This window comes from Amborella trichopoda, chromosome 2 (genome assembly GCF_054954075.1).
Source record: "Amborella trichopoda isolate Santa Cruz 75 chromosome 2, AtrichopodaSantaCruz75HAP2 v2.0, whole genome shotgun sequence".
Classification (NCBI taxonomy): Eukaryota; Viridiplantae; Streptophyta; class Magnoliopsida; order Amborellales; family Amborellaceae; genus Amborella; species Amborella trichopoda.
The window spans coordinates 5,895,350-5,919,980 of NC_142337.1; the positions used below are offsets into that span (position 1 = coordinate 5,895,350).

The 24,631-nt window shown below is 35.0% G+C and overlaps 2 protein-coding genes and 1 long non-coding RNA gene across 3 annotated transcripts; all 3 read right to left on the reverse strand.

The window, feature by feature from the left end:
- Positions 1–1,601: 1,601 nt before the first annotated feature.
- On the reverse strand, positions 1,602–2,285 carry LOC148783057 (uncharacterized). Its single transcript, XR_016048947.1, has 2 exons — positions 1,924–2,285; positions 1,602–1,807 (listed from the first exon to the last, which is right to left on the reverse strand). It is a non-coding gene; the product is annotated as an uncharacterized LOC148783057 (long non-coding RNA).
- A 1,428-nt stretch (positions 2,286–3,713) lies between these two features.
- LOC18443116 (protein JASON) lies at positions 3,714–10,477 on the reverse strand. The gene is made up of 7 exons (XM_006853315.4): positions 9,950–10,477; positions 9,347–9,434; positions 9,084–9,181; positions 6,494–6,714; positions 5,166–6,123; positions 4,692–4,774; positions 3,714–4,096 (listed from the first exon to the last, which is right to left on the reverse strand). The coding sequence occupies exons 1-7, from the start codon at positions 10,037–10,039 to the stop codon at positions 4,045–4,047; spliced, it is 1,590 nt and encodes a 529-aa protein (XP_006853377.1). The 5' UTR covers positions 10,040–10,477; the 3' UTR covers positions 3,714–4,044.
- A 4,180-nt stretch (positions 10,478–14,657) lies between these two features.
- On the reverse strand, positions 14,658–23,869 carry LOC18443117 (phytoene synthase 2, chloroplastic). The gene is made up of 6 exons (XM_006853316.4): positions 23,360–23,869; positions 22,620–22,670; positions 19,659–19,831; positions 18,601–18,836; positions 17,786–17,978; positions 14,658–15,004 (listed from the first exon to the last, which is right to left on the reverse strand). The coding sequence occupies exons 1-6, from the start codon at positions 23,721–23,723 to the stop codon at positions 14,837–14,839; spliced, it is 1,185 nt and encodes a 394-aa protein (XP_006853378.1). The 5' UTR covers positions 23,724–23,869; the 3' UTR covers positions 14,658–14,836.
- Between the last annotated feature and the right edge of the window lie 762 nt (positions 23,870–24,631).

The following is a 24,631-nucleotide window of genomic DNA, read 5'->3' on the forward strand; positions in this document are numbered from 1 at the left end:
TAGAATTTATTTTTAAGACATTGGACTTGTTCGGAAAGTTATTTTTGACTTTGTTTCTCCTTTTTGTAGAGGGAAATTGATTGTTTGGCCTACTGTTGTCAAATCCACGTCGCTCCGGCCAAGGACTTCATATTTTAGGACTAGACCGAACCGAAGCGAAGCCTAATGCTGCCACTTCGATCAAATTCAAGCCACTTCAAATTGCTTCAATCAGATTCGGATCTGCTTCGGGCCAAAGCTTCAGCCTCTTTAGCTATAAAGCAAAAAAATATCCATATAAAAGTATTTTTTTATTCTTTTGAAATTTTTATTTTTAATTTTTTCCATTATTTTTATATATTTTATATATAAATATTTAATTTATTTCTATTAAATTAAAATAATAATAATAATAAATAAAGTCTGAAATTTTCCTCAAATTGATCGAAAAAATGAACTGATTCATTTTTCTTGCCAAACCGAAAAAGTCTCTCAAACGAATCCAACAACATTGGTTTTGCCCCCTTTTAAAAATTAATTCCTAGTCTTATTTTTCTCATCTTGCACAATTTTTCGCACCCTTTTGTCTCTCTTTAAAGCTCCTCTTTCACATTCTCTCTCTGAAAACTCGACTCAATATTCCATCTTCTCACATTCTCTCACACTCAACATGTTCTTCTCCACTGTCACATTCTCTCTCTAGAGCCCAATCAAAATCTTGTCTCATCTCATATTCTCTACACTCCTTCCCGTCGATCACATTCTCTCCTTCGAAACCCAACCTCATTCTTCCCTCCTCTCATATTCTCTCTCTACAATGTGAGGTTCTTTGATCAACTTTCTGAATCTATCTTTAGATTAGCACCATTTGAAACCAGTTGTCTCGGCTCTTTCAAGCCCCTTCTCGCTCCTTCAGCAATTTTGACTATTTTTCTATCTCTAGTGAAGATCTCAAACATTTGGTACATTGTTCAAGCCTATTGATTTGTTGTCGCTCATGCCTGACCGACCTATTCTTGCCGTCTATTCCTAAGGGTTGGATCTGATGTTGCTCGAGCCCGGCCTGTTCTAGCTTTCTGCTCCTAAAGCTTGCTGATCAAGCTTGGATTTTACCGTTCCGAGCATCGATTCTATTGAGCAACTCATAATCAAAGCCACATGGACAGGTCAATTTCCATTTCCAAGTTTCGGCCTAATCTTTCACCCCTAAATTTTACAGCAATTTAAAATAGCCAAACGTGCAAGTTCCTTCCTTCTGGTGCATGTTTAAGAAATCTTGGATCTTTTACTCCTTTGCTTTGTACTCTCTGGAATTCTCTACTTCCCGATGTCCTGATTTTAAATAGTCTTTCTCTGCTTCTCTTGCTAGTATCTCATCCTTTCAAGACTCTTGTGGTTTTCGTCGCCTTCTTTTTGATCGGTTTGTGCTTCTCATTCTCCTCTGCAAACCTCTACCTTTTACTCTCCAAGAGGCTAAAACATGAGAAGAGTTACTCTCCTGTTTTCTTTTTGGTTTCTCCTTCAAAATCTGCAAATGGTACAATTGGGCATGAACATAGAACTTGGGATGCATAAAAGAGTTGCAACTAATGGCAAATAACTCTGTGAATGCCTGCCAAGCATTGACAAGAAAAGCCTTATACTTCCATAACTACTCCAAATCTGAATGCAGATCCTCTTAAAAGGAAAAAAAAGCAAAAAAAGTACATTTTTACATCATACAGCTTCAGCAGATTGCTTAGCCTCGTTCATCTTCAGTGCAAGAGCGCTCAAAGAGTAGCTCAAGAAACCAGAGCCAGAGTGTTGGTGTTTGAATTGGGGCTTGGAGCTGCCATGGATCAATCAGGAGAGAAAAGGGACTCACATCACAATTTCAAACTACAGAGAAACCCCTCAAATTTTCCCTCAAATTTTCCCTCAAATTCAAACTCAAGTTTCTCTTACCTCGAAAGTTGGGCATATCTTCTCAAACTGGCTTTTCTTGATGAAGGCAGCTTATCAAATCGGCATCTCTAATAGGGTTTGTGGTGTTATTTTCTAATCTTCCAAGGCTATCTTTCTCTCTCTTAAAGCATCTTGAGTTCGAGATGGGGGTAAAGGAAAGCACATATTTTCTATAAGGTATAGAAGGTGTATACTACAATAAATATCTATATGAAGAGTAGGTGTAGTGTCTTGTATTTTATGGCAAGTGTCTTTCAGATAAACTTAAAGCTCTAACATACACCTCATCTAGGAATTTCACATAAAAATAAAGAAAAATGAATACACTAAGAATCTGAGGCACAATGTGTCCACCATTCGCAGCCGTCAAGTCCGCCACCTCTCTATGAACTTGGGTCATCCTGACTATGAGCCTTTTGGCTTATAGAATTATTATCCAAATATTATTACTTTGACGTTGAACCTGCTAACTCCGTTTGCCCCTTAACCAACTTTTGCACTTTAACCAACTTTTGCACTCTGCATCAAGAGGAGGTAATCCCATACAACATGATTTTGCCCTGGATCCCATCCAAAACTCCACTAGGGTGCCAAGGGCTGCAATTGATCATCTTAACCTAAAGATATATAGATATTAAAAAAGGAAAAAAGGAAAAAAAATTCAAATCCTAAAAATAGTGCATGTTATTATAACAAATTATCTGAACGATCTATTTTTAAGATTTTCAAATGTTCTTAGATCTACTCGATCTACAACATTTTTTAAATTTTAAATTTTATAACAAGTAAAAATAGATTTTCAAGCCATCATAAGGTTTCCGAATCTACAAGGAAATCTACTGGCAAAATTTAAAGGTACCTTACTTCTGCAGTACAAGGAGGGCACCTTATGCAAATCCCACCCTGAAAAATATAGCCCGAAAGCATATCACTAATTCTCCCAGCTCATCCTGCCTAGGATTGCCCAAATCCGGTAACCATGGACCAGTTATAAACTTGAACTAAAAACTGAAGACACAACATAAAATGAAATTTTCATGAATAGAAACCGAAGGTTAACCTGAAGAGACAATATGCAATGTAATCTTTTGTGAAGATTTTCAATCACAAAAACACCCGTGCACTTCATTCACACCTGAAAGAAGTGCAAACCACTTGGGACTCTTTCAATTAATTTCTGTCATGGCCATTTACTGAAAATTCATATTAACATCTATCAGTTCACTATAATAAAGAGAATCTATTTATACAACAAAATAAGGAATAGGGAGAATAACAGAAAGAAATAAGGATCATATGAACTACGAAGATGTTTACCCCAAAAAGTAGGAACTATAAAGATCCATATGACCCAAAACACAAATGCTTATATGCAAATATTCGTACATATTCACACATACAACATAATAAGCACATGCATAAGGACAAGAATTTTAGTACATGAGAATCTATACTATGATCCATGTTTCTGAAAACATGAGTCCTTGGTGCCATCACCAACTTAATCTAGGCCTACAAAGTGAAGGATATAAAGAGTGGGACCCAGCAGAACATGGCAAGACCTAGTTAGAGTTCCCACTCGCTCCATCACTGGAACTGGACAATAATGGAACATTATGAACCTAGATTTATAAGGTCTTCAACAGGCATTCATGCATGAGAGTAACTGGGAAAATTACTGTGAATTATTGAGTCATTCAGAGCTCCAAATCGCACATCCAACTGAAATTCGAGAAAAATAAAGCAAATGAAGCTGGGTAATCATCAACCTTAAAACAAACAAGGATATATGAAGGAGAAATTTTAATGGAGACAAATCTTTAGAGGCAAAGATCATTGTTACAGTAAAACAAAGAGCTCAAAAACAATATTAAACAGTTACCTCCCCTATGTACAAAGATTAATGCCTAAAAATGAAAAGGGAAGAAGCTTCTTCATATAATTTCCAAAAGAGAAAATAGAGGGGGAAGGGGACATTGTTCACATATAACAAGACATGGAAGGAAAATATAAGGGTTGAAAGTGAATATCAATGATGAAGAAGAATAAGAAACCCATCACAAGCTCAAACTCTGGAGGCCCTATTACAACACAGATTAAAAATGGGGCAAAGATGAGTCCTCATGAGGCAGCAGTGTCGTATTCCTCGCCCTCTTCAAAGTTCATGAGTTTCCTGTTCAAAGATGTCCACCAAATAGAAAATTAAGTGAGGAAACCATCTTTCAAATCTCATTCTAGGCACTAAAATTATCAGAAACATAGAGGCCAAAAAAAAACATCCCATGAAATCATTTTTCATTCATTGTTGAAGAATAAACAAGCATAACATTTTAGTAGAAACCAAGCTTCCAGCAAATATTGGAAGTGTTAATATTCAAAATTTCAGAGAATAACCTATGTATGGAGGAAAGAAAGATCAAAATTATCTTTTTCTGCTAAGTGATATAGAAAAATATCATGACTTGGTTCAGGACAGCAAGGATCCTGAGCCTGAGTCAGGCAGGTCAACTCGGCTGAGTCTCATTAAAACTCGGCCAAATTTATTGAGAAAAAACATTAAATGTGCCAAAAAGTGATAGCTCAGGAGAGCCTCACAATAATTACAAGCGACTCGCTAGGGTCCGGAGGCTACTTGACTCAGGCGACTCCTGAGTCGACAAAACAAGCTTCAAACACTAGGATAAAGATTCCACAATCATGAGTGAGAAGTTCTATGCTCACACTAGATTAAAGATTCTACAATCATGACTGAGAAGTTCTATGCTCACCTTTGAGGATAAAGATTCTCATTAGACAGTGCCTTTTCCAACCTCTCCTCAAATGGAGTGGCATGCCAACTCACCTTCTGATCCTGAGAAACAAGTTGACCAAGTAATGAACAATAGTGTGATAATAACAACAAACCCCAACATGCAAGAGAGAGAGAGAGAGAGAGAACACACATCATACAACAGAGACAGAGGTGAAAGAACTAAACAATACAAAACACCATATGCAACAATGCAACATAACTATATCTATATCTATATATATATATATATATATATATATATATATATGTGTGTGTGTGTGTGTGTGTGTGTGTGTGTGTAGAGAGAGAGAGAGAGCACAAAACCAAACCATAGTGAACATGCAACACAACTACATAAGAGGGAGAGAGTGTGTACACTACAAATTAGAAACATCAAATGCAACAATGCAAGAGAGAGAAAGAGAGGTTCAGTGACAAAAATAACAGTTACCTCCTTGTACTTGTTCGTCGAGTTGGGAATCCCATTGCCATCCCATGACTTGGGCGAAACACTAGTGGGGACCTCATCACAGTCATTCCAAAATGCTGCAACAGTTCCAAGGATAGGCCTATCACTATCTGAACTCTTCACAGAATTCGGTTTCCCATTACCAACAGTCAACCCATTGTTCTGAGATGGCTTAAGCCAATCAGACAAGCTTGACTCTACTGAACTTCTAGCTTCAGCACATCTCATGCCATTTTGAATGCTGAATTCTTCATTTGAAGCTAACTTTTCGGCGCTTATCTTTTCTATACTGTCATGTCTCTCGACTTCAGTTACATATTGTTTATCAACGGATCCACTTTTGTTACCTTGAGACTGAATTTTCATCTTTTCAGAATTAGATCTCTCTTTCTCTGGTTGAGACACAAGGTATTTAGGATCAGCCTTAAGAGTCATCCACTGAGTCAAATTCTCAACAGGATTCAAAACAGGATAGACATATTGAGAACGAATCCGCACATTCTTGCTTATCAAGAGGTTGTTATGGGAATTTGGGAAAACTGTGCCTGGAGTTTGCATCTCATCAGACAGTTTCAGAGGAGTCGGATAAGGGGAATAGTTGGCTATTTGAGGTTGGGATTGCTTATGGTCCTCAAAATATGAGTTTTTGGTCCACACCTCATTATTTTTGGATGGGGAATTTTCTGAAGAAATGGACCCCTTATCCGAGAGAACAGGAGAAACTTCATCACATGCAAAGCGCACAGATCTGTTCTTAGTTTGCATAGCACCAACCGAAGGTATAATGGGAGATGTTGAAGGATTGGTTAATGAATCAGACTTTGAGTTTATAGTTGAAAACTCTCTTGAAGGCATGACAGTATCCAAAATACTCTGAACCCCACTGCCTCTAGGGGATCCTCTAAGCTTTCTTTCAGATAGCTTCTGTTCGTCAGATGTGCTACTCAAAACATACATGAAAAGACATTAGAATGTAAAGATATGATAAATACATATATACACGCATAGATAGAAATGAGTGTATGATATAAATGCACAATGCATATTAGATATGAAACAGACACATATATGCATGCCATTAATCTTTTTCCTTTTATTGTGTGCGTTCATAACCAATCAAGCCAGTGTTAGACTCCCCATTAATCTAAATATCTATTGATACATATAGGCAAGTAAGCATCTCATACAAATTAATGCAAATGAGATTCTAAACCAGTGCATCATGAAGGTAAAAGTTGTTGGGAAACGGACACATTCAATTACACAACTTAATAAAAAAGAGATTCCAAACTCTGCCTATCAACAAGTACCTTTTGGGACTATGTGAAGGAGATAAATCTGAAATGTGGAAAGTTGGGAACTGGTCATTCTGATCATCCCAATGGAGTTGCCGGCATGATGACGAAGGAAGCCAAGAATGGAACTCATTAGCAGCATCCTCAGCATGTGGTTGAGCATTTGGTTTCAAATATGCCTTCCTTATCTCCATGGGAGTTTCCAATAGTGCTCCACAAGACTTAAGGAACTTGACCTAGAGAGTGCATTAATTGGATAAACAATTAAAAAACATTTGCTCCAAAATGACAGTGGAAATTTTTTATATTTAACAAAGATATGTCGTAAATATTGGAGTAATGTACGTACTTATTAATAATGACCATTTTGAACTTACACGTACACCAATTTGTACATAGTTGGGGATATACAATGTGTTTGGAAGGATGTCCAAGAACTAAACTTGTATTCCAAATTATCCTGCGTATATACAGATGTCAAGTTTTGGCACTTTTCATTCTCCAAAATGACCTTACCTAAAATTTCTGCCTGATTTGCAAGCAGCAAACATCTCCCTTAAATCAACTACGGAGATCATCAAAGATATTATTAGAGAGCGTTCTTTTTTGTGCATAGAAATATTTGCCACGTGTGAGACCAGTTCACAATTTACTACAGAAGAGCTTGGGGAGAAGCACAATTTATTGTACTAGTTTTTCATTACATTAGTATGACTAAGACGCAATTCAGGTGACATGTGAATACATGTACTAGACACTTTTGCAGCATAAATGCCCAATGCATGTCCAAATGGAAAATTTAGTAATACACTTAGTTCAGTGAAGATTATAGCGGATGATACATGGACCATAGTACCATGTATCTGAGCATTCTAGCTCCGAACTCAACCAAGAACTACTTTGGGTGAAAGAGTGAAAGAGACACACACACACACGCACACACATATAAACGCAATTAATTTGATAAGCAGAAAACAGAGAGGAGAGCAAGGTCAGCGAACTTTAATTGCTCAACACATTCAACAATGCATTCTTCTTAAAGAACTCATCCACCACATTATATTTAGCTTCAACGGGACATGTAATTTATTTGGACTAGGAGCCCAACATATAGCCAAGGAAACTCCTTGCATGAACATAATCACATGCAGGATGTGGAATCAATGCGATATCGACCTCAATGAGGGGCACATTGCTCCCAATACAGTAAATAAAAATTTATTAATAACTTTAAAAAATACAAAAAATACCATGAATATGTGATTTAAGTGATAGCACCCATTTTAATTTAGTAATTGTCACTAGACAATGTCTGAGTCACCACTTAGAGAGTAATAAGGAGAGTTTGTCACTATTCTCGAATGGAGTTAACACGTAAAATAAATTTCTCGATAAAAAATCAATAAACTAAACAAGACACAAAAGAATAGGTATCGTACCAACCAAGCACTATGAAAATTAGTTGACATCTAGCAACCAAGTGCACTATGGTATAGAGCCAAAATGTAAAACATTAATATCCAAAGACCAAAAGTTCAGAGTTGTTCCAAAGACCAACAGTTTATTTAATCTTCCTGGGATTAATATCCAAAGACCAAAAGTTCATCTAGGATTAATATCATTGCCCCTAGAGATTTTGATTTCTAGGTTCCTAAGATTTCTAGAATTTGTTGATTTAGTCTCTTCTTTGTAAGACTAATATTCTTTCTTGATTTCTTTTAGATAACATCCGAAAACCAATATAAATTTTCATCTTAAGGTTTAATCTCCCTACCCCTTGAAACACTCGATTCCAAACTACATCTTCATCTGAAATCCTTCAATACATAGCACAAAGTCAACTCAAAGTTTCGCCCCAAATTAAAAGAAAAGAAAAGTCAAATGTTGAGTCTAATCCCCTCATAACATGATGATTCTATTATTTAAAATGGAACTTCACTTGGTTTGTTTCATTTTATATATAAATTATATTTGGAGGAAATTGTTTGCTGGACGATTCATGGCTCTTAGCATGCTGTCAAAGCACTATTTGTTTTCTAACATGATATGAATTCTATCCAAGTGACAAAGGTTAGAATTACCAGCGGAGTACTATACAATCCCAAAGAAATTATAATTCAAACTCCAAAATACATGAACGCCATTGTAAATCAGAATATCCCAACTGAAGAATGAATATTCAGAATTTCAGATAAAGTCCACACACAATAACTGTGAAAATTACTTATGGTAAGAAATGGAAAGCACGCCAATACAATTTGCGAAACGACAAAACATTAATAGTGGAACCACAATAGGCAACATTAAATGTCCATTGCGGGCAATATGAAGCACTGGCTTCCATGAACAAATAAAGAGATATTTTCACTCTTCTTCATGGGATCCAGTCCAAAAAAGGAGATGCCAATTTTGTTCCAGAGAAAAACATAAAAAAATAAAATAACAAATAGTGTTGAAGAAATGAAAATCAACAACAGCCCTTGACTCCATAATATGAAATTCCATCCCAATGAAAAGAATACAGAAGCAAGATTGTTGTTCCCAATTTTCTCAAATTTTCATTCTCAACTATAAAACTGAGTCAATGAAGTGTTCAGTTACACACCTCATTTCTGAGCTCCAAATCATCATCAGATTCAGCAACATTATTTCCTTTAGAATTCCCGCTTGAGATTACAGGATCCTTGCCAGGAGAACTTTTCCCTAGAGAAAAACATGAAAAGTTCAGACATTCAATCTACATTCTACTAAACATCAACACTTTTTACAAACAAGGGTCACCATACTTATCACATCTTCACTATAAAGTAGGTTACATCTTAGTTTAACTACAAAAAATGGCAACCAAATTAGGGCCATGGGCATTACCTTCCTTTGCCAAAGAAAGGTCAACCTTATTGTTTTCTGAGCTGTAGATAAAAGCAGATGAAATTGGGTTTTGTGATACCAAATGATCCTGACAAAAGGTGAACCCAAAATTATCGCAGCTACCAATAATAATGATATTGATAATTCAATCAAAACACAAAGCATCTCTCCCTCTCCCTCTCCCTCTCCCTCCCCCTCCCCCTCCCCCTCGGCGCCACAGACAAGTACATGTAGGTCTAGAGAGAGAGAGCACTCAGACAGACAAAAAATGCTTAAAGAATCACAAAATCGAGCCATGTCGAAGAAATTCATGATCAATGTAGAAATCAAATACTCAAAAATTGAAACAACACTCCGATATAAACAAGTAGAGAGACAAATTGATTCAAAAGGGGAGTAAAATTCACAATTAAACCGGAAAAAATGAAAGAAACTATGATCAAACGAGGAAACTTCATAATACCTAAATTTTCTTGATCTAAACTCCAAATTTCTTCCTATAAAAATGCATTACTGATTAGAAACCACCAAACATATTCCAAATGACACTACGGTTCAAAAAAATCAGAAAACTGCAAAAGAAAAACGAGATAAGAAGCTTACCCTGCTTTTTGATGATACAGCTTCTGATATGAGGTGGCCACGGGGGCGATCATCTTCTTTAGCACGAAAGCAACCAAAGAAACACCCCATTTTCCAATTAACTCACAGAAAAATGAAGAAAAGTAATGAAATTAACAAAGAACCCTAATTTCCATTGAATGATCAAAGAGAAGATGACTAGAAATCAGTTGCAGGGGCTTCAGTGTAAAGTTGAGAACAACAGGAGACGGCAAAAAGCGAAGGGCCTTTTCTCAATGAATTTTCTTCTTTTCAAAAAACGAGGAGAGAGAGAGAGAGCGGTCATGTCAAAAACAGAGATGTAGAGAGAGAGATCGCAAAAAAGTTGTAATCAAAAGAACGAGGAGAGAAGAGAACAGGCCAAAGCCGCTCCCCTTTGCCATCCATGGTTTCTCTCTCTACAACGTTCTTCAAAACTTTTTGTTTCTCTTTCTAGATTTTTGAAACTCTCTCTCTCTCTCTCTCTCTCTCTGGCTACAATTTTGAAATTTAAATAAAGGGCAGGGGGGAACTTCACCGTTTGCGTTTTATAGGGTTTTAGACTGACACGTATAACGCCTATACAGCACTTGCAAGAAGGAGCTGACTTGACAATAGTTACAAAGTTTCGGACCGAAATCTAACGAAAACTGAATATTGCGGATCCCATTTTCTTTCCGAAATAAATCGTGCAAATGGAAGGTTCGTGAACGGCTACGGCTTTCAAATTTGACTAAAGATTTTATCCTACTGTTTATTTACTCCCTCAGGTAAAACCCATTGGAGGCGTAATTTTAGAAGCCAAAATTTTGGGGACGTAATAAATCACTCCATGGATTAATCTTATTAAAAATAGTAATAATATAAATTTAAACTCTTACTAGAAAAAAGTAATGTTTTAATATTGAACTTGGACCATCTAATTTTTTGAGGCCAGATCTAAGTGTCAAAAGAAATTCAGTATTTAAAAAATTTTAAAATAAGTGATTCTTAGGTAGTTCACAAAATTTCAGACTAAGAAAACGTCTCCCAAGTAGGTCTTTTAAGTGAGGGAGTAGATGCACAGTGTGCTCCGTCAAGAACAAAGTAAAAACCCTGACTTAAATTTAGCCGAGAGTGGAATTACCGCTCAGAAAACATGAGATTGATCATCTCCTCTTTTCTTTTCTTTTTTTCTTTTTTTTTTTTTTTTTTGTACAAACATATGGATCTGAAAAAGCACTGCAACATCTAAACCAATGTGACGTTATTGCCTAAGCCGTCCACTTTTGAATATTTACTCATCAGATAATCACCATTTTGGACCTTCAAGTTTCACAATAACGAAGGGAAGTATATTTTCTCACTATTTTGGGGATAATGGTGTCCAAATTATTCGTCCCAGCCAAGTTTTGAGGTGAAGCTTTACTTTTTTTCGTAAAACACACGAAACCGAGTAAATGCCTTTTTGCATCTTTAAAGAGGCTGAAAATTCAACTTTTTAGGATGAATTCTTAAATATTGGTAATTCAGAGGGATTATCATTATCACCATCAAAGTTTTTTTCCAATTAATTGGGGTCCGTTACACAAATTTTGGTTCGTCATTCGGCTCTATTGAGGGACATGCCCTCAATAAAGCCATAAGTCCTGTATATTTTCTCACGACTTCCAATCATGTCTTTTTGGCCTCATTCTTAGCCTCTTTTTAGCCTTCCACTTAAACTAACTCACACCTCCTAACCGGTGTTGTATTGGATCTGCGCCACACATGGTAATTTAAAAAGATATTATCCTAAATTGCTCTTAGTGCGAGATTAGCATCAATACTTGCTCTATGATTATTGCAGCTAGGGACTTCTTTGATATTTATCAAATGATGTATGGTGAAGTGGAAAGTTGAGATTGTTGATGTTTAAGATACTTGATATATGTGGAGAGCTTAGGTTTTTGTTTAAACATGTTTATAGAGAAAACTTTTATGTGCTTTTACTCTCATTTTGATAATAAAATGAAGTAACTTTCCTTAAAAATAAAATCGCCTATTTTGTTACTTTTTCATCTAAGCACAAGGAACATAGTATACATTCCCTAGATTAACTTTTTTCTATAAATTTTTTTTGCTCCCTGATTAAATATTCAATGGTCATAGCGTCAGATCATATTCACATATTTCTTCATGTTTCTACTCTTATACACATGAAATTTGTTTCCCACAGTCTCTCTAGGTGTTTCCAATTTTTTTCATTTTTTAGATTAAAAAAGGCCCGATTTGTATTTTCTTGATTTGTCTTTTCATTTATATTTTGTTTTTCCTCTTTCTTCTACCTTTCATACTAATATTAATTTATTTTGAATTTTTAATTTGTTTAATATTCAATCTTATGTTTACTCTCTCCTTTGAAGAAACCCAAAACAAGGTGGCTCAACAAACTTTTCTACCAAATGTTAAAAGTAAGGGAAAATATCATTAGAGAGGATGAAACTTCTTGACATATCATTTAAGGGGTCAAATTATTCCTACTAACATTTGAGCATTTGAGGACATGTTTTTCCTTTTTCATTTCATTCATATACTTTCAATCTTCTGTTTACTCTCAACTTTGAAATCATTGGAGAGGATGAAACTTCTTAACATATCATTTAAGGGGTCAAATTATTCCTACTAACATTTGAGGACATGTTTTTCCTTTTTCATTTCATTCATTTACCTTTTTCATTTCATTCATTTACCTTCAATTCTTTTAAAAATACCCAAGTTACTCTTGTCCAATATTTGGCATGAGGAATAATGACAGATATTTTAGTAATTTGACCCTCATGAGGCCTCATCTAAATAAGGAAGATACCTCATGAGGCCTCATCTAAATAATGAACATACCCCTACTCAGTATTTTAAAATCGTCGAGTCGGTCGTCGAGTCGGCATAGAATCAGCCGATTCAAATCGAGAATCGGTCATCCTCTTTTGTAAACCAGCCGATTCGAATCGAGACTCAGTCATCCCGTGTCAGTTCTTTTGTAAAGTTGGGAATCGCCCAGTTCCTTAACTCGGTCATCCCGTGTTGGTTCTTTTGCAGAATTGCCTGTTTCGCACAGAACCCGCAGTCAAGGGCATTTTTCGTAAAATTCAGGGAATTTCTAAGCAAAAGGACCCCCCCCCCGGTTCCTTTCTGCAGGTCGACGGGCGATTCTGCATAGTAAATCGCAGGCATACCCGCAATCGAGGGCATTTTTCATAAAATTGACTGCAGGCATTTTCGTAACATTCATAGGACCCGCAGTCAAGAGCATTTTCATAAAATTCAGGGAATTTCTAGGCAAAAGGACCCCCCGCACGCTTCGCGCGGCCCTAAGTAAGGACCTCGTGCCCTAAGTTCTTCACGCACGTGTGCTCACAATCCACATGCTTCGTGTAATTTCATTGCTTCACACGTGCTATCCAGAATGAGTACAAAGAACTTTTTATGTATATAAATTTTGCTTCTCTCACTTTGATGTGGGCTACGTAAATAAATAATACCTTAAAATGTTCATATATAATATATTTTGCTAACTGTTTTATAAACACGAAGTTGCAAGTGCCCTACCGGTTGTTGCGCACGGACACGTGTTTGATTCCTTAGTTGGGTTTTTTTTCCTCTTTTTTTTTGTCAAATTATGTTCTTATCCAAAAAAAAAGGTTTTTATCAATTTCGCTTTTTGTCAAATTTTTTTCTTATCAATAAAATAAAAAGTTTCGTATAAAAAATATAAAAAATTTTGTCAAGTTTTTTCTTATAAAAAAATTAAAGTCTTTTTCTAAAAATTAAAAATAAAAGGCTTTTATCAATTTAGGTTTTTGTCAATTTGTTTTTTTTTACCTACAAAATAAAAATTTTCTTATAAAAAAACTGAAAGTTTCTTATCAATTCTTTTTCTTGTCAAAAAAAATAAAAGGTTTTTGTCAAAAAAAATACAAAATAAAAGGTTATTGTCAAAAAAATAAAAATTTCTTATAAAAAAAATTACAAGTATTTTTGTCAAAAAAACTCATTTCTTATTTTTGTTTAAATAAGTTCATATTTTTGTCAAGAAAACTCATTTCTTATTTTTTTCAAAAATACAACAAGTATTTTTGTCAAAATAAGTTCATATAGAGAAAAAAAACTAAATATTCACATATTGATGAAAAAAATGAAAATTAATGATGTAGTATCTTGATTTCTTATTGGATTATTAAAAAACAACATTTATAATAATTTTTAATAATTTTTTTAAATTTTTTTAAAGCTTAATCCAACCGATTTGGCCGATTTTCGATCCGGATTATCGATTCACTGATCCGGATGGATTTTTAGGGTGCTCAATCCAACTCACCAATCCGTTTTTTAAACCACTGCCCCTACTTATTTTTCATTATAAACAAAGAATACATTGTTATGTATTAATAATGCCGAACAATTAGGGGTATTTTAAATATTTTATACATACAAAACATTTAAGTGTAGGACGATGAAAATACCCGTAACAGTCTCACATTACAAATACTAAACAAACCGTCCTTTATTTGTAATGCATAACAACTTGAGTGTTTTTGTCATTTGAGTGAAGCCTCGTGAGGATCAGATTACTAAAATGCCTATCATTTTTTCTCGTTCCAAGTACAAAACAAGGATAATTTGGATATTTAAAAAAAAAAAATTTAAAGAGATAACTAAGTTAAATAGAAAAGAAAAAGCATATCCTAAAAAGTTAGTACGAATAATTTAACCTTTTTAATTATATTTTAAGGGATTTCACCTCCTTTAATAAAATTTCCCTTAAAATAATAATACCCACAAAACTGACTTTCAACATTTTGCACCATTTTTTTGCCCTTTAACTAGTTCATATTCTACAACAAAAATAAATAATTTTACCAAACTTTTAACCTATATGCTACGAGTCCTCGGCTTTCTCATGAGAGTTTTACCATAAGCAACCGGCAATGAAGCAATCTTCTTCAATTTCCGAACATATGCACGCTTAGTGAAATTGTTGTAGTCATTATCTTCAATTGCATCTAATATTTGACGATATATCAACAAAGAGGCCCAAACCTGCAAAAAAGATCAATAAATTAGGTTAACATCACAAAGAAAGAGAAAAAAATTGATATAGCGAATACTGAATGCGATGATGAGGGATTGCTATGAGGCTAATGATCTCAGAGTCTGGATTTTTATTTCGGAGATTTTTAAATAAAATTAAGTTATCATAAAGCTTAGAAGGCTATGTGATTTTTCACTGCACAAAGACCTTTCTCTAACCTCCCTTTTATGAGGAAAATTGGGAGTCCAACATTCCTATTCTCTCACCGGGTCTATAGGAAATGGCCGTCTCAAAAGCTAGGGATGTGCTTGTCCTTCCAAGAACTTTTACCATTTGGACAAAAAGTACTAAGAAAATAATTAATTACATGTATAATATTTATTTGAGGAAAAACTTTAATAAACAAGCAATAAATATTTTCCATGCATGAAAAAAGGAATGGCAGCACTATGCTTTATAGCCACACGTGCCAATAGACATTAGGCTTACAAATAAACAATAAATGAGTGGAAAGATTCCCTAACGACTATTATGAGTAAATTTTGCAAAATAATAAATGCATAAATGAAAATTATTATGCAATGGGAACTTTGTGAGATAAGATTAAGCATTTGATACGAGTGACCATCAATAAAATCTATTAATTGACAGGGTCGTCATTATCAAGTCATTTTTCCAATTAATTAGGGTCTGCTATACGAATCCTAATCGACCATTTTTCTCTATTAAATGTAATATCCTCATTGAAGCTTAAATCCTCATATATTTTCTCAGTATTTCGATCATGTCTTTTTGGGTCTTTTCTTGTTTCTTTTTAACCTTCCACTTGAACTAACTCGTATCTCTTAATAAGTGTTGTACTGAGTCTGTACCACACATAGCCAGCCTAGTTAAGTCTACTATTTCTTTCATCTTATCGCCTATTGGTGCCACATTTAAATTTTTTCGAATATATTTATTTCAAATTCTATCACTTCTTGTCTTGTCATTCATCCATCTCAACATCCTCATCTCTACATCACTCGTTCTATAGGTATATTGTTTTTTTACTGCCTAACATTCTGCCTCGTAGAGCAAAGTTGGTCTCATAGTAATCAACTTGCCCTTTAGCTTCATTGGTGTGCGGCGATCATATAAAATTCTGGTTGCATATCTTCACTTCGTCCACCCAGTTCTAATTCTATACGCGACATCTCCTCAATCTCTCCATTTTTCTAGATTATCAACCCAAGATATTGAAAGTACGATCTTTTTGGTATTTCCTGGTCATCAATCTTAACTACTTCTTTGTCTCTACTCCTACTATTACTCAATTGCTAGGATACTTACCATTAATTACAAATTAAAAACGAGATATTGCTTGAAGACTTTTGGTAAAATTTTGGGCATTGGCCTAGGTCAATCATGGGTGAACAACTATATTGGTAAGCCTTCCCTCATTTTGGGGCACTTAGGGATGCTTATTTCACCCCCAAGCTTGATATGCACTTTTTCAAAGCCCTGATGAAGAAGTTTATTATCTTGTTTTTTAATGGAAAATAGTACTTTTGGACTCAATAAGTACATGCCCTCCAATCATTGGCAGACAAGCTCTTACCTTCTGAGAACTCAAATTCGTGTTTTTTTAGGTTTTTACCTAATGATGATGAGACAATCCAAAATTTTTGAGATTAAACAAATCTCCCTAAGGTCTTTATCTAATACCCATTTTCCATCCAAAATCAATACCCATATTCACTAGACTTTCTATGTTGTCAAAAATACAAGAATGAATACCCATATTCACTAGACTCTCTCTTGTCAAAAATGCCAAGAAAAGGTTTATATAGGGGCAAGGCCTAAATAATTAAATTCAAATGTATCGGAAAAATTCATTAAAAGAGGTTGTTTCGATGCCTAAAAATCATTATCTCGACCTCAAGATGTATGGATATGAGGAAAATAGATTTCAAGTCTAAATAATAGTGCACCTTATAATGTATTTTTGGACCGTCAATTTTCAAGATTTTCAAATGTTCATAATCTACTTCATCTACACTATTTTTTAAACTTTAAATTTTATATCAGAGTCATTTTTTTTTGGAAAAGTCAGTGGGGGAATTTTATAATTAGATACGAAAATAAAGTTTCAGACCATCACAAAGATTTGAAGTATTGAAACGGCATCCTTCAACACTATTTGAATGTGCGCCTTACTTTGATTGTTAAGGGCCTTAACCTAATATTTGCCACACCCTTCTAAAAATATTCAGAGCCTTCTTTGTCGGGCCTAAAGGACGTTTATGTCAGATCTAGGGTCAATGAATAGCTCCAAGTCCCCAAAAGAGTGAAGGAAGACACTATTCAGGTATGTCCTTACACCATTCAAATAATTTCCTAAATGCTGTCTATGATTAATAAATAGCATCACCCATTATTGAAATTTAGTATTTTGGACCTTATTATAACCAAAAAAAAAAAAAAGTATACAAAGTGACTATTTACTTTTAATATAAAAAGGTCACAGTTATTTTGGTCTGTCACATTTTAATTAGGTAGTTGTCTTTCATTAACTAGGTTCAAAGATAAAAAAAAAAATTAAAAAATTTTCAAACTTCGTGGCACACCCCGAACTATCGAGTTTGACATCTTATAGGATGAAATCATTGTAATAATAGTTAATGGTATTGTGTGTGAATATGGGATTTAGGATGAACAAAAACGAAGGGCATGTTTGTTTAGTGGAAGTTTCTAGTTAGAATCAAGAATTAAACACCAGTATATGGCCGAGAATAAAGCATTCATCTTACCGGCCATCTACTTGCAGGATTTAGATCCACCACTCCCTTCTCAGCTTCATCAAAGAACATCCTTGCCCTCTTTATTTGCTCCTTCATGAAATTTCTCCACTTCTCTGTCACTTTTCCGGCAAAAATGTCATCATCTGATAGCCCCGCACGTCCCAACTCATCTTGTGGGAGGTATATTCTTCCTCTTCTAGCACTAGAAAAGAGAAAAATCAAAGGAGAAAAACGATTTAGTGCTAGCCTTATCTCTATCCAAAATAGGAAAAGATGGCAATCTAATACAAACTTTTCATGAAAGAAGAAGAAAAGTTGCAGATCCACACACGAATGAATGATTTTTTATCCGATGATATTTAATACTGGACCTGTTTTCAGTACCAGTACCAGATGGTAACAATTACTTTTAGATGCCAAATGCAAAATCGTGCGGCCAGGACCCAAGAGTATGTCATAAATTTTGAAAAAAATATTTTGAACTTTGAGTATGGTCAATAGTATGCTTCCAACTGCGACATTTGACGTTTCACCGTTCCAGTTGGTCATGACCTTCTTGTACAAAAAATAAACGGGATTATTGTATACTTTTTTTTTTTTAATAATTAATACCGTCTTACCGAGACAATAAAAATACTTTTAAATTGAAATGAATATTCTCACTCCTTATCTATTTCATTTCATGCTCAAATAAATTCCAAAAGAATATACCCTTCAGTGAAAGTATGTGGCCTCAATTCACTTCCTCAAGTAAAACCTATCTAGGAGTATTTTTAAGGCTCTCTTTTTTATTGAATATAAGTTAATGGTCCAGAAGAACTTACTCTTCTCCTACGTCTCTCAGTATGTTGGTGAGCTGATTGGCTATTCCCAAGGCCAATGCGGCATTATAGACACTCTCCGTTGATGTATTGGAATCCGCTGCAATTCCCATAACCGGAACGCTCATCAACCCGACCGTTCCGGCAACGTAATAACAGTAGAGGTAGAGCTCATCAAAGTTCTTGTATCTTGACGTCCTCAAGTCCATTCTCATGCCTTCTATCATGTCTTTGAATGGCTGTACAATTGATTCAAAAGAGAGAAATTTTTCAAAAAAAAATTTCTTGTGAAATAAAAAATAAAGTGAATAAAACTTGTATATGAATATATGGTGAGAGAGATAAGTAGGGTCACTTTGCTGGAAAGACACCATAATTAAATGCAATTTTGGTTTCAAAATATTTTAGGATGGCCCGAGAGTATTTTCATTCTAATTATAAAATTTTAAACTCTAAAAATAGTTTAAATCAAGCAGATCCATAAGTGCATGAAAATCTTGAAAATAGCTGGTCCAGATAATATGTTGCAAGATATACTATTTTCTAGATTTGAAATTCTTTTTTTTTTTTTTCATATTCCTACATCTTGATCGAGATGATCAATTAGATGATTTCCAACATTAAAATAACCCTTTTCATTAGATTTTTGAGGTGTACTTTAATTCTACAATTTAAGTTGTCAAACTTATATAAATATTTTCCTTCTATATCTTCTATGATTACTTTTATGTGTTGGGAGGAGATTTGAAGATTTTTTTGATACAATCGTTTTAATCAGTAAATGATTCGATTCGCTTCGCTTCGGTTTAAAGCCAGAACCCAAAGACTTCAGCCATTTCGAGGAAGAGAAGAAAATCTGATAATATTTTGTTCAGGGACTTTGATTGAAAGGCATCACTAGGCTCAAGGGACTCTCATATCAGCTTGCTCAACAGAGGGAGGAATGAATATATATTGAGAGCATTGAAATTGAGAGAAAGCACCAAAAATGCACAATTCTACATAGAAAGATGTGCATGGATGTGCAATTACACGAACATGCATTAACACAAAAAATTTACCTGGATATCCACTGGGAACTTGGAGACTGTATCTGAAAGAGCTGCATCAAACATATCGTAGGGCCGGCCTCGAAAGAGATCATTTAATCTTCTCTCCCATCGATCCAGAGCCGTTGGTGTAATGTGCGAAGCATTTGGGCCGTCCACAAGTTCATCTGTCCTCCTACACCATACTAAAACATGGTACACAACCTTGTTACAGCATTCACAAACAATAAATCGTGTCAAAAGTCCATACTAGTATCAACTTTTTTTCTAAGTTAATTTTGACATATCTAACATGTGTCTGGATGCAAGAAATAATAGATTATTACTATTTTTTTTCCCCTTCTTTATTTCTTTTTAGCTTTCATGGTGAAGAAATTCAAGGTTTGAACTTTGAACATTTGATATCCCACTTAAGAATAAGATACCAAATTAAGTATAATAGATTCCTTTTTGCTTTTGAATTGATTGAATAAATAGGAATTCTTTACTTCTCTCAATGTTCATCTTTGAGAGAATGACCATTACACAAAACCTAGAATAAAGGAGAACAAAGAACCAAAAATGTTCTTTTTTGTTTTCTTCTCATAGATTTTGTTATCTCTAGTACATTGCAATTTATAGGAAAATAGTTTGATAGGGCTCTAGCCCTACCAAGAAATCCTCACCTCATAACTCATTGAAAATTATAATTCAAGCATTGGAAAATCTTTACATCTCGGCTTCAACATTATAGTTGTTAAAAAAGTATTAGGATTTCAAGCTCTAAAAATAATGTATATTTTAACAAATTGTCTAGACCGTCTATTTCTCCCTAAAAATAAGTGTTTAAAGATCTACATATTTAGTTGATTTTTTTTTGCATGTCCGTGTAATTTACATCCATTTATTATGTGAGCCCTTGACCTTAGGCAAATGTTGGATTGTGGGATATCATTGTACGCGACCGGTCGTCACTACCCTAGAAAACTAGGTTCTAGGCCATATAATGTAGCATGAGGGCAAGGCTGGTCCATGATAGGCCCAACCTGGTTTGGCCAGCCTGGTCTTATATTATTTGTTTTATTTTGTTCTTTATTAATATTGCCCAGGCCCAACCTTGTTAGGGCCAAGGCCAGGGCTGGGCCTCTTTGGCCCAGTGTAGGTTGAGGTGTGCTAGACCGGGTATGGGCCAACTTTCTAGGAACAAGGCCGGGCTATGGCCAAGCCCAGCCCGTTACCAAACTGTACAGGATTTATAAATGAAAGTTACTAAAAATTAGGATTTATAAATGAATTATCTCTTAATACAGGAAAGACAGGATCAAACTCTGAGTTCAGAAAACATCTATATAAAGCATTGTTTTAAAACACTAATCGTCGAGGTAAACCGACCATCTTGAAAACTGATCCGGATCGTCTAGTCGCCAACCTGGATCAACTATTCGATCAATAAAAAAATTAAAAAATTCCAGTTCTCTAGGAATCGATACGATTCCCCATTCTTACCAAGAGCTCAACATTGATTCAATGCCTTTATATATTGGGTGGTTTGTATAGAGCCTAGGCTCTAAACAATCAAATTAGAGCCTACTTCAAATAGTATTGAGAAATTCGGTTTGAATACTGAAAATCTTTGAGATAGCCTTAAAATATATTTTCATCTTTATTTATAAAGTTTAAAGCTTAAAAATAGTGGAGATCGACATATCTATGAAAAATTGAAAATCTTGAAAATTGACGGTCCAAAATGCGTTACAAAATACACTATTTCTAAAACTCGTAATCTTTTTTTTTTTTTTCTCATGTTCATGTATCTTGATGTCGAGATGAGCAATTTAAGGATATTTAGGCATCAAAACTACATCTTCTAGTAAGTTTTGAGGTAAGCTCTAATTTGATTGTTTAGAGCCTCGGCTCTATATAAACTTTTCCCATACTAACCTTTGAGTCCCTAGGTTGGGGTCCCAGAATGAGGAAAGGTAGATTAATTTAGGAAAATGTTGGAGCCTCATACACATAGAGGCAGAGGTTAGTATAAGAGAGATACCGGTTTTTTATAGAGAAGTGATTTCTATTTAGTCGAACCTCCATTTAAAGATTATATTTATCTGGATTTACTTCATGATTTATCACAGGTGATTTGTTCAAGGATTGTAAATAAATGAGCTGTAATCTTTTTTATTTTATGGTATCAATAAAAAAACATGTAGGAGGTCTTCTCCCTCATTTACTTATCTAAAAAAAAAAAAAACTTCCATTTAAGGAGAGTCCCGCTTGCTCTCAATGTTCTCTCCTTCACAAGAGTTTAGGAAAAGAGATGGGAATTTGGAAGGCGAATAAGGTTAGCGGAGCAGGTTAAAAAGGACAAATCCACGTGGTACAACCAAGGGTCGGAAAATCGTGAAGTACACAATCCTAGTAGGATCCTAAAAATCATGATTTCTATTCCCGCATCGAAGTGTGTTCTTAAACTCAATAAAATGTAATTTAATGTCTCTTAAATTATCATCTCCCTTTTATTTTATTGAGGTATGGATGTGTCAAAGTCAATTTTAGGATCGACACTTTAACACTCGTATTTGAGTCGGAAGCTTACAAAATATCTCTGTAACATAAAATCCACACATATGTATAATTCGTATAATGTTATTTGCTAAGTTTTTAAATTTCATAAAAAGTGTCCTACAAGTTAACAAATGATGGACAAGTTAACCAAATCATCTAATTACATATCATATGCATAAGAGAAATCTCAAGTATAAGATTATTTAGTTTTATGCATCATTATTAACCATTAGATTTGGAATCGGGTAGTTGAAGATGTCATTAGGTATAAAATTCAAAATAAAATATTTAAGACACATTTTCACCGATGGATTTCACATCCAACGACTGAAAGTTACGAAAAAAAATATAAATGGCCTCGTAATATGCAATCCCATGATTTAAAGGGAAAAAAAAAAGAAGGTAGGAGTAGGACATTAAGGTGTATACCATAAATAGCCCATATAGCCCTTTGTCTTTGCGGGGTCATAAGCAGCGTCCCTGCAACAAATGGATATCATAAATCATATTACTTTTCATAAATGCTTCCACGTATAAAATGCACAATGAAATGGCCCAATCTACAGCATCAACACCCTCTCTCTCTCTAGATAAACACACACTCTCTCTCTAGAACAAACGAGTACAGAAACACCCTCTCTCTCTCTAGAACAAACAAATACAGAAACACCCTCTCTCTCTAGAACAAACAAGTATAGAAACACCCTCTCGCTCTAGACAAACAAATACAAATACAGAAAACACCCTCTCTCTCTAAAAAAATAGTATAAAAACTCTCTCTCTCTCTCTCTCTCATATAATTTAGGCAACATACATGGAATTCCATCTGATAAAGAGTTACAGATGTGAAATCAAGTAGATGGGGTGCCCTACTGACTTCCATCAAAATCCATATCGAGAAAGACATCTGATTTCACATCTGACTACTTGGTGTTATGAAATCACAGTTAAAAATCCTTAATATCTATCCATAAATAACCAAATCCAGGAGAGACTGGAATGGGAAGAGAGAGAAAGGGGAGACAGAGAGAGTGGATTGCCCCCAGTTAACCAAGATAGAGAGAGAGAGAAGTCCATAACCTGAAAGAAACTCAACAGCAAGAGCGGAAGCAATCCTGGAGAGAGAGAGAGGAGAGAGAACAATCCTAGAGAGAGAAAGAGAGCAATACCCAAGTAAAAAGTCTTGGCATACTCTGCACAAACCTCGCCGCACCGATCATAAGCGCCATTGAGGAGGTCCAAGGAAGCAGGCATGGCCTTGCCTGGTTTCACATCGAAAACTAGATCAGAGATCCTCTTTTCTCTCACTAGAGCAGCTTGCTTCAAAACCACATCATACACCTTCTGTTCTGATCGTGTGAAAACTGCACCACTTGGTGTGTGGGCAACCATACTCGAAAAAACCTGAAACCCATTTAAGTGTTTCATTTTTGAGACATTTCTCCTGATTCTTTTTCCTGAAATTCCCTTCAATTTCACCATTGATCTCCCATTATCTGTGGGAGAAATCACCCACATAACCGCACCCGACATCCCCAAATCGGTCCTCACGCTCTCTCTCTCTCTCTTCAACGACCTTAAAACACAGACCAGCAAGAGCCTCTCTCTCTCTATCTCAAAAATAACTTCTCTCTATGAAGTTTAAACACTGATGAGTAACACTCTCTCTCTAAATAATGAACAACCTTAGGACACAGACCAGTAAGGAACTGTTTCTCTTTCTAAACTCAGACAATTACGGTTTCTCTCTAGAATGGGTAGGCAGGACGCACTTTGATAACACCGTGGTTTTCTTTCTTCCGACGTGGACTCAATTTGGGCCTCTCAAATATCAAGCTTTTCAATCCAAACAGGAACCGCTTTTTCGACCCTTTCTCTCTCTAGAATCGCTTTTTCGACCCGCTTGGTTCCCGAGTAGTCCTGGAGTCACATTTCCATGGAAATGGTCCTGACTCCTTATTGGCCTCTTTAGTTCCTTCTGAATACGGAATTGGCATTTCCATGAAGAGTCCTTTATCCTCATTTTGAGCATTTCCATGAAGTGTCCTTCATCCTCATTTTGAGCCAATTTTCAATAGGGTGCAGGTAGCATATGGATGCACCCATACCTCTAGAGAGGTAAGGTTCAAATTTTATCATGGTATATAATTTTAATGTAAAATGTTCTTACTGATTATCTCAAAATCTATTTTTATATCTATTTATAAAATTTTAAAATTTTAAAATAGTTAAAATTAAGTAGATATATAAACATATGAAAAAATGGACATCGTAGATAATATGTTGTAAAATGCACTATTCTTGAGACTTAAAATCTTTTTATTTTTCATGGTCATACATCTCGATGTCGAGATGATCAATCAAAGGTTTTTCAACATTAAAACTATCTTTTTCAATGGATTTTTGAGGTGCATCTCTAGCTGTAGAGGTAAGGTTGCAAC

What these genes read in the sequence shown, in the direction of transcription:
- LOC18443116 (XM_006853315.4), bottom strand. Translation starts at nt 10,039, where the DNA reads ATGGGGTGTTTCTTTGGTTGCTTTCGTGCTAAAGAAGATGATCGCCCC. An exon ending in CTGTATCATCAAAAAGCAGG is followed by an intron (nt 9,435 to 9,949) that starts GTAAGCTTCTTA and finishes ACCTTTTGTCAG; the next exon opens with GATCATTTGGTATCACAAAA. An exon ending in CGACGAACAAGTACAAGGAG is followed by an intron (nt 4,775 to 5,165) that starts GTAACTGTTATT and finishes CTTGTTTCTCAG; the next exon opens with GATCAGAAGGTGAGTTGGCA.
- LOC18443117 (XM_006853316.4), bottom strand. Translation starts at nt 23,723, where the DNA reads ATGTCGGGTGCGGTTATGTGGGTGATTTCTCCCACAGATAATGGGAGA. An exon ending in TGCCAAGACTTTTTACTTGG is followed by an intron (nt 22,671 to 23,359) that starts GTATTGCTCTCT and finishes CATTTGTTGCAG; the next exon opens with GGACGCTGCTTATGACCCCG. An exon ending in AGTTCCCAGTGGATATCCAG is followed by an intron (nt 18,837 to 19,658) that starts GTAAATTTTTTG and finishes TCAATTGTACAG; the next exon opens with CCATTCAAAGACATGATAGA.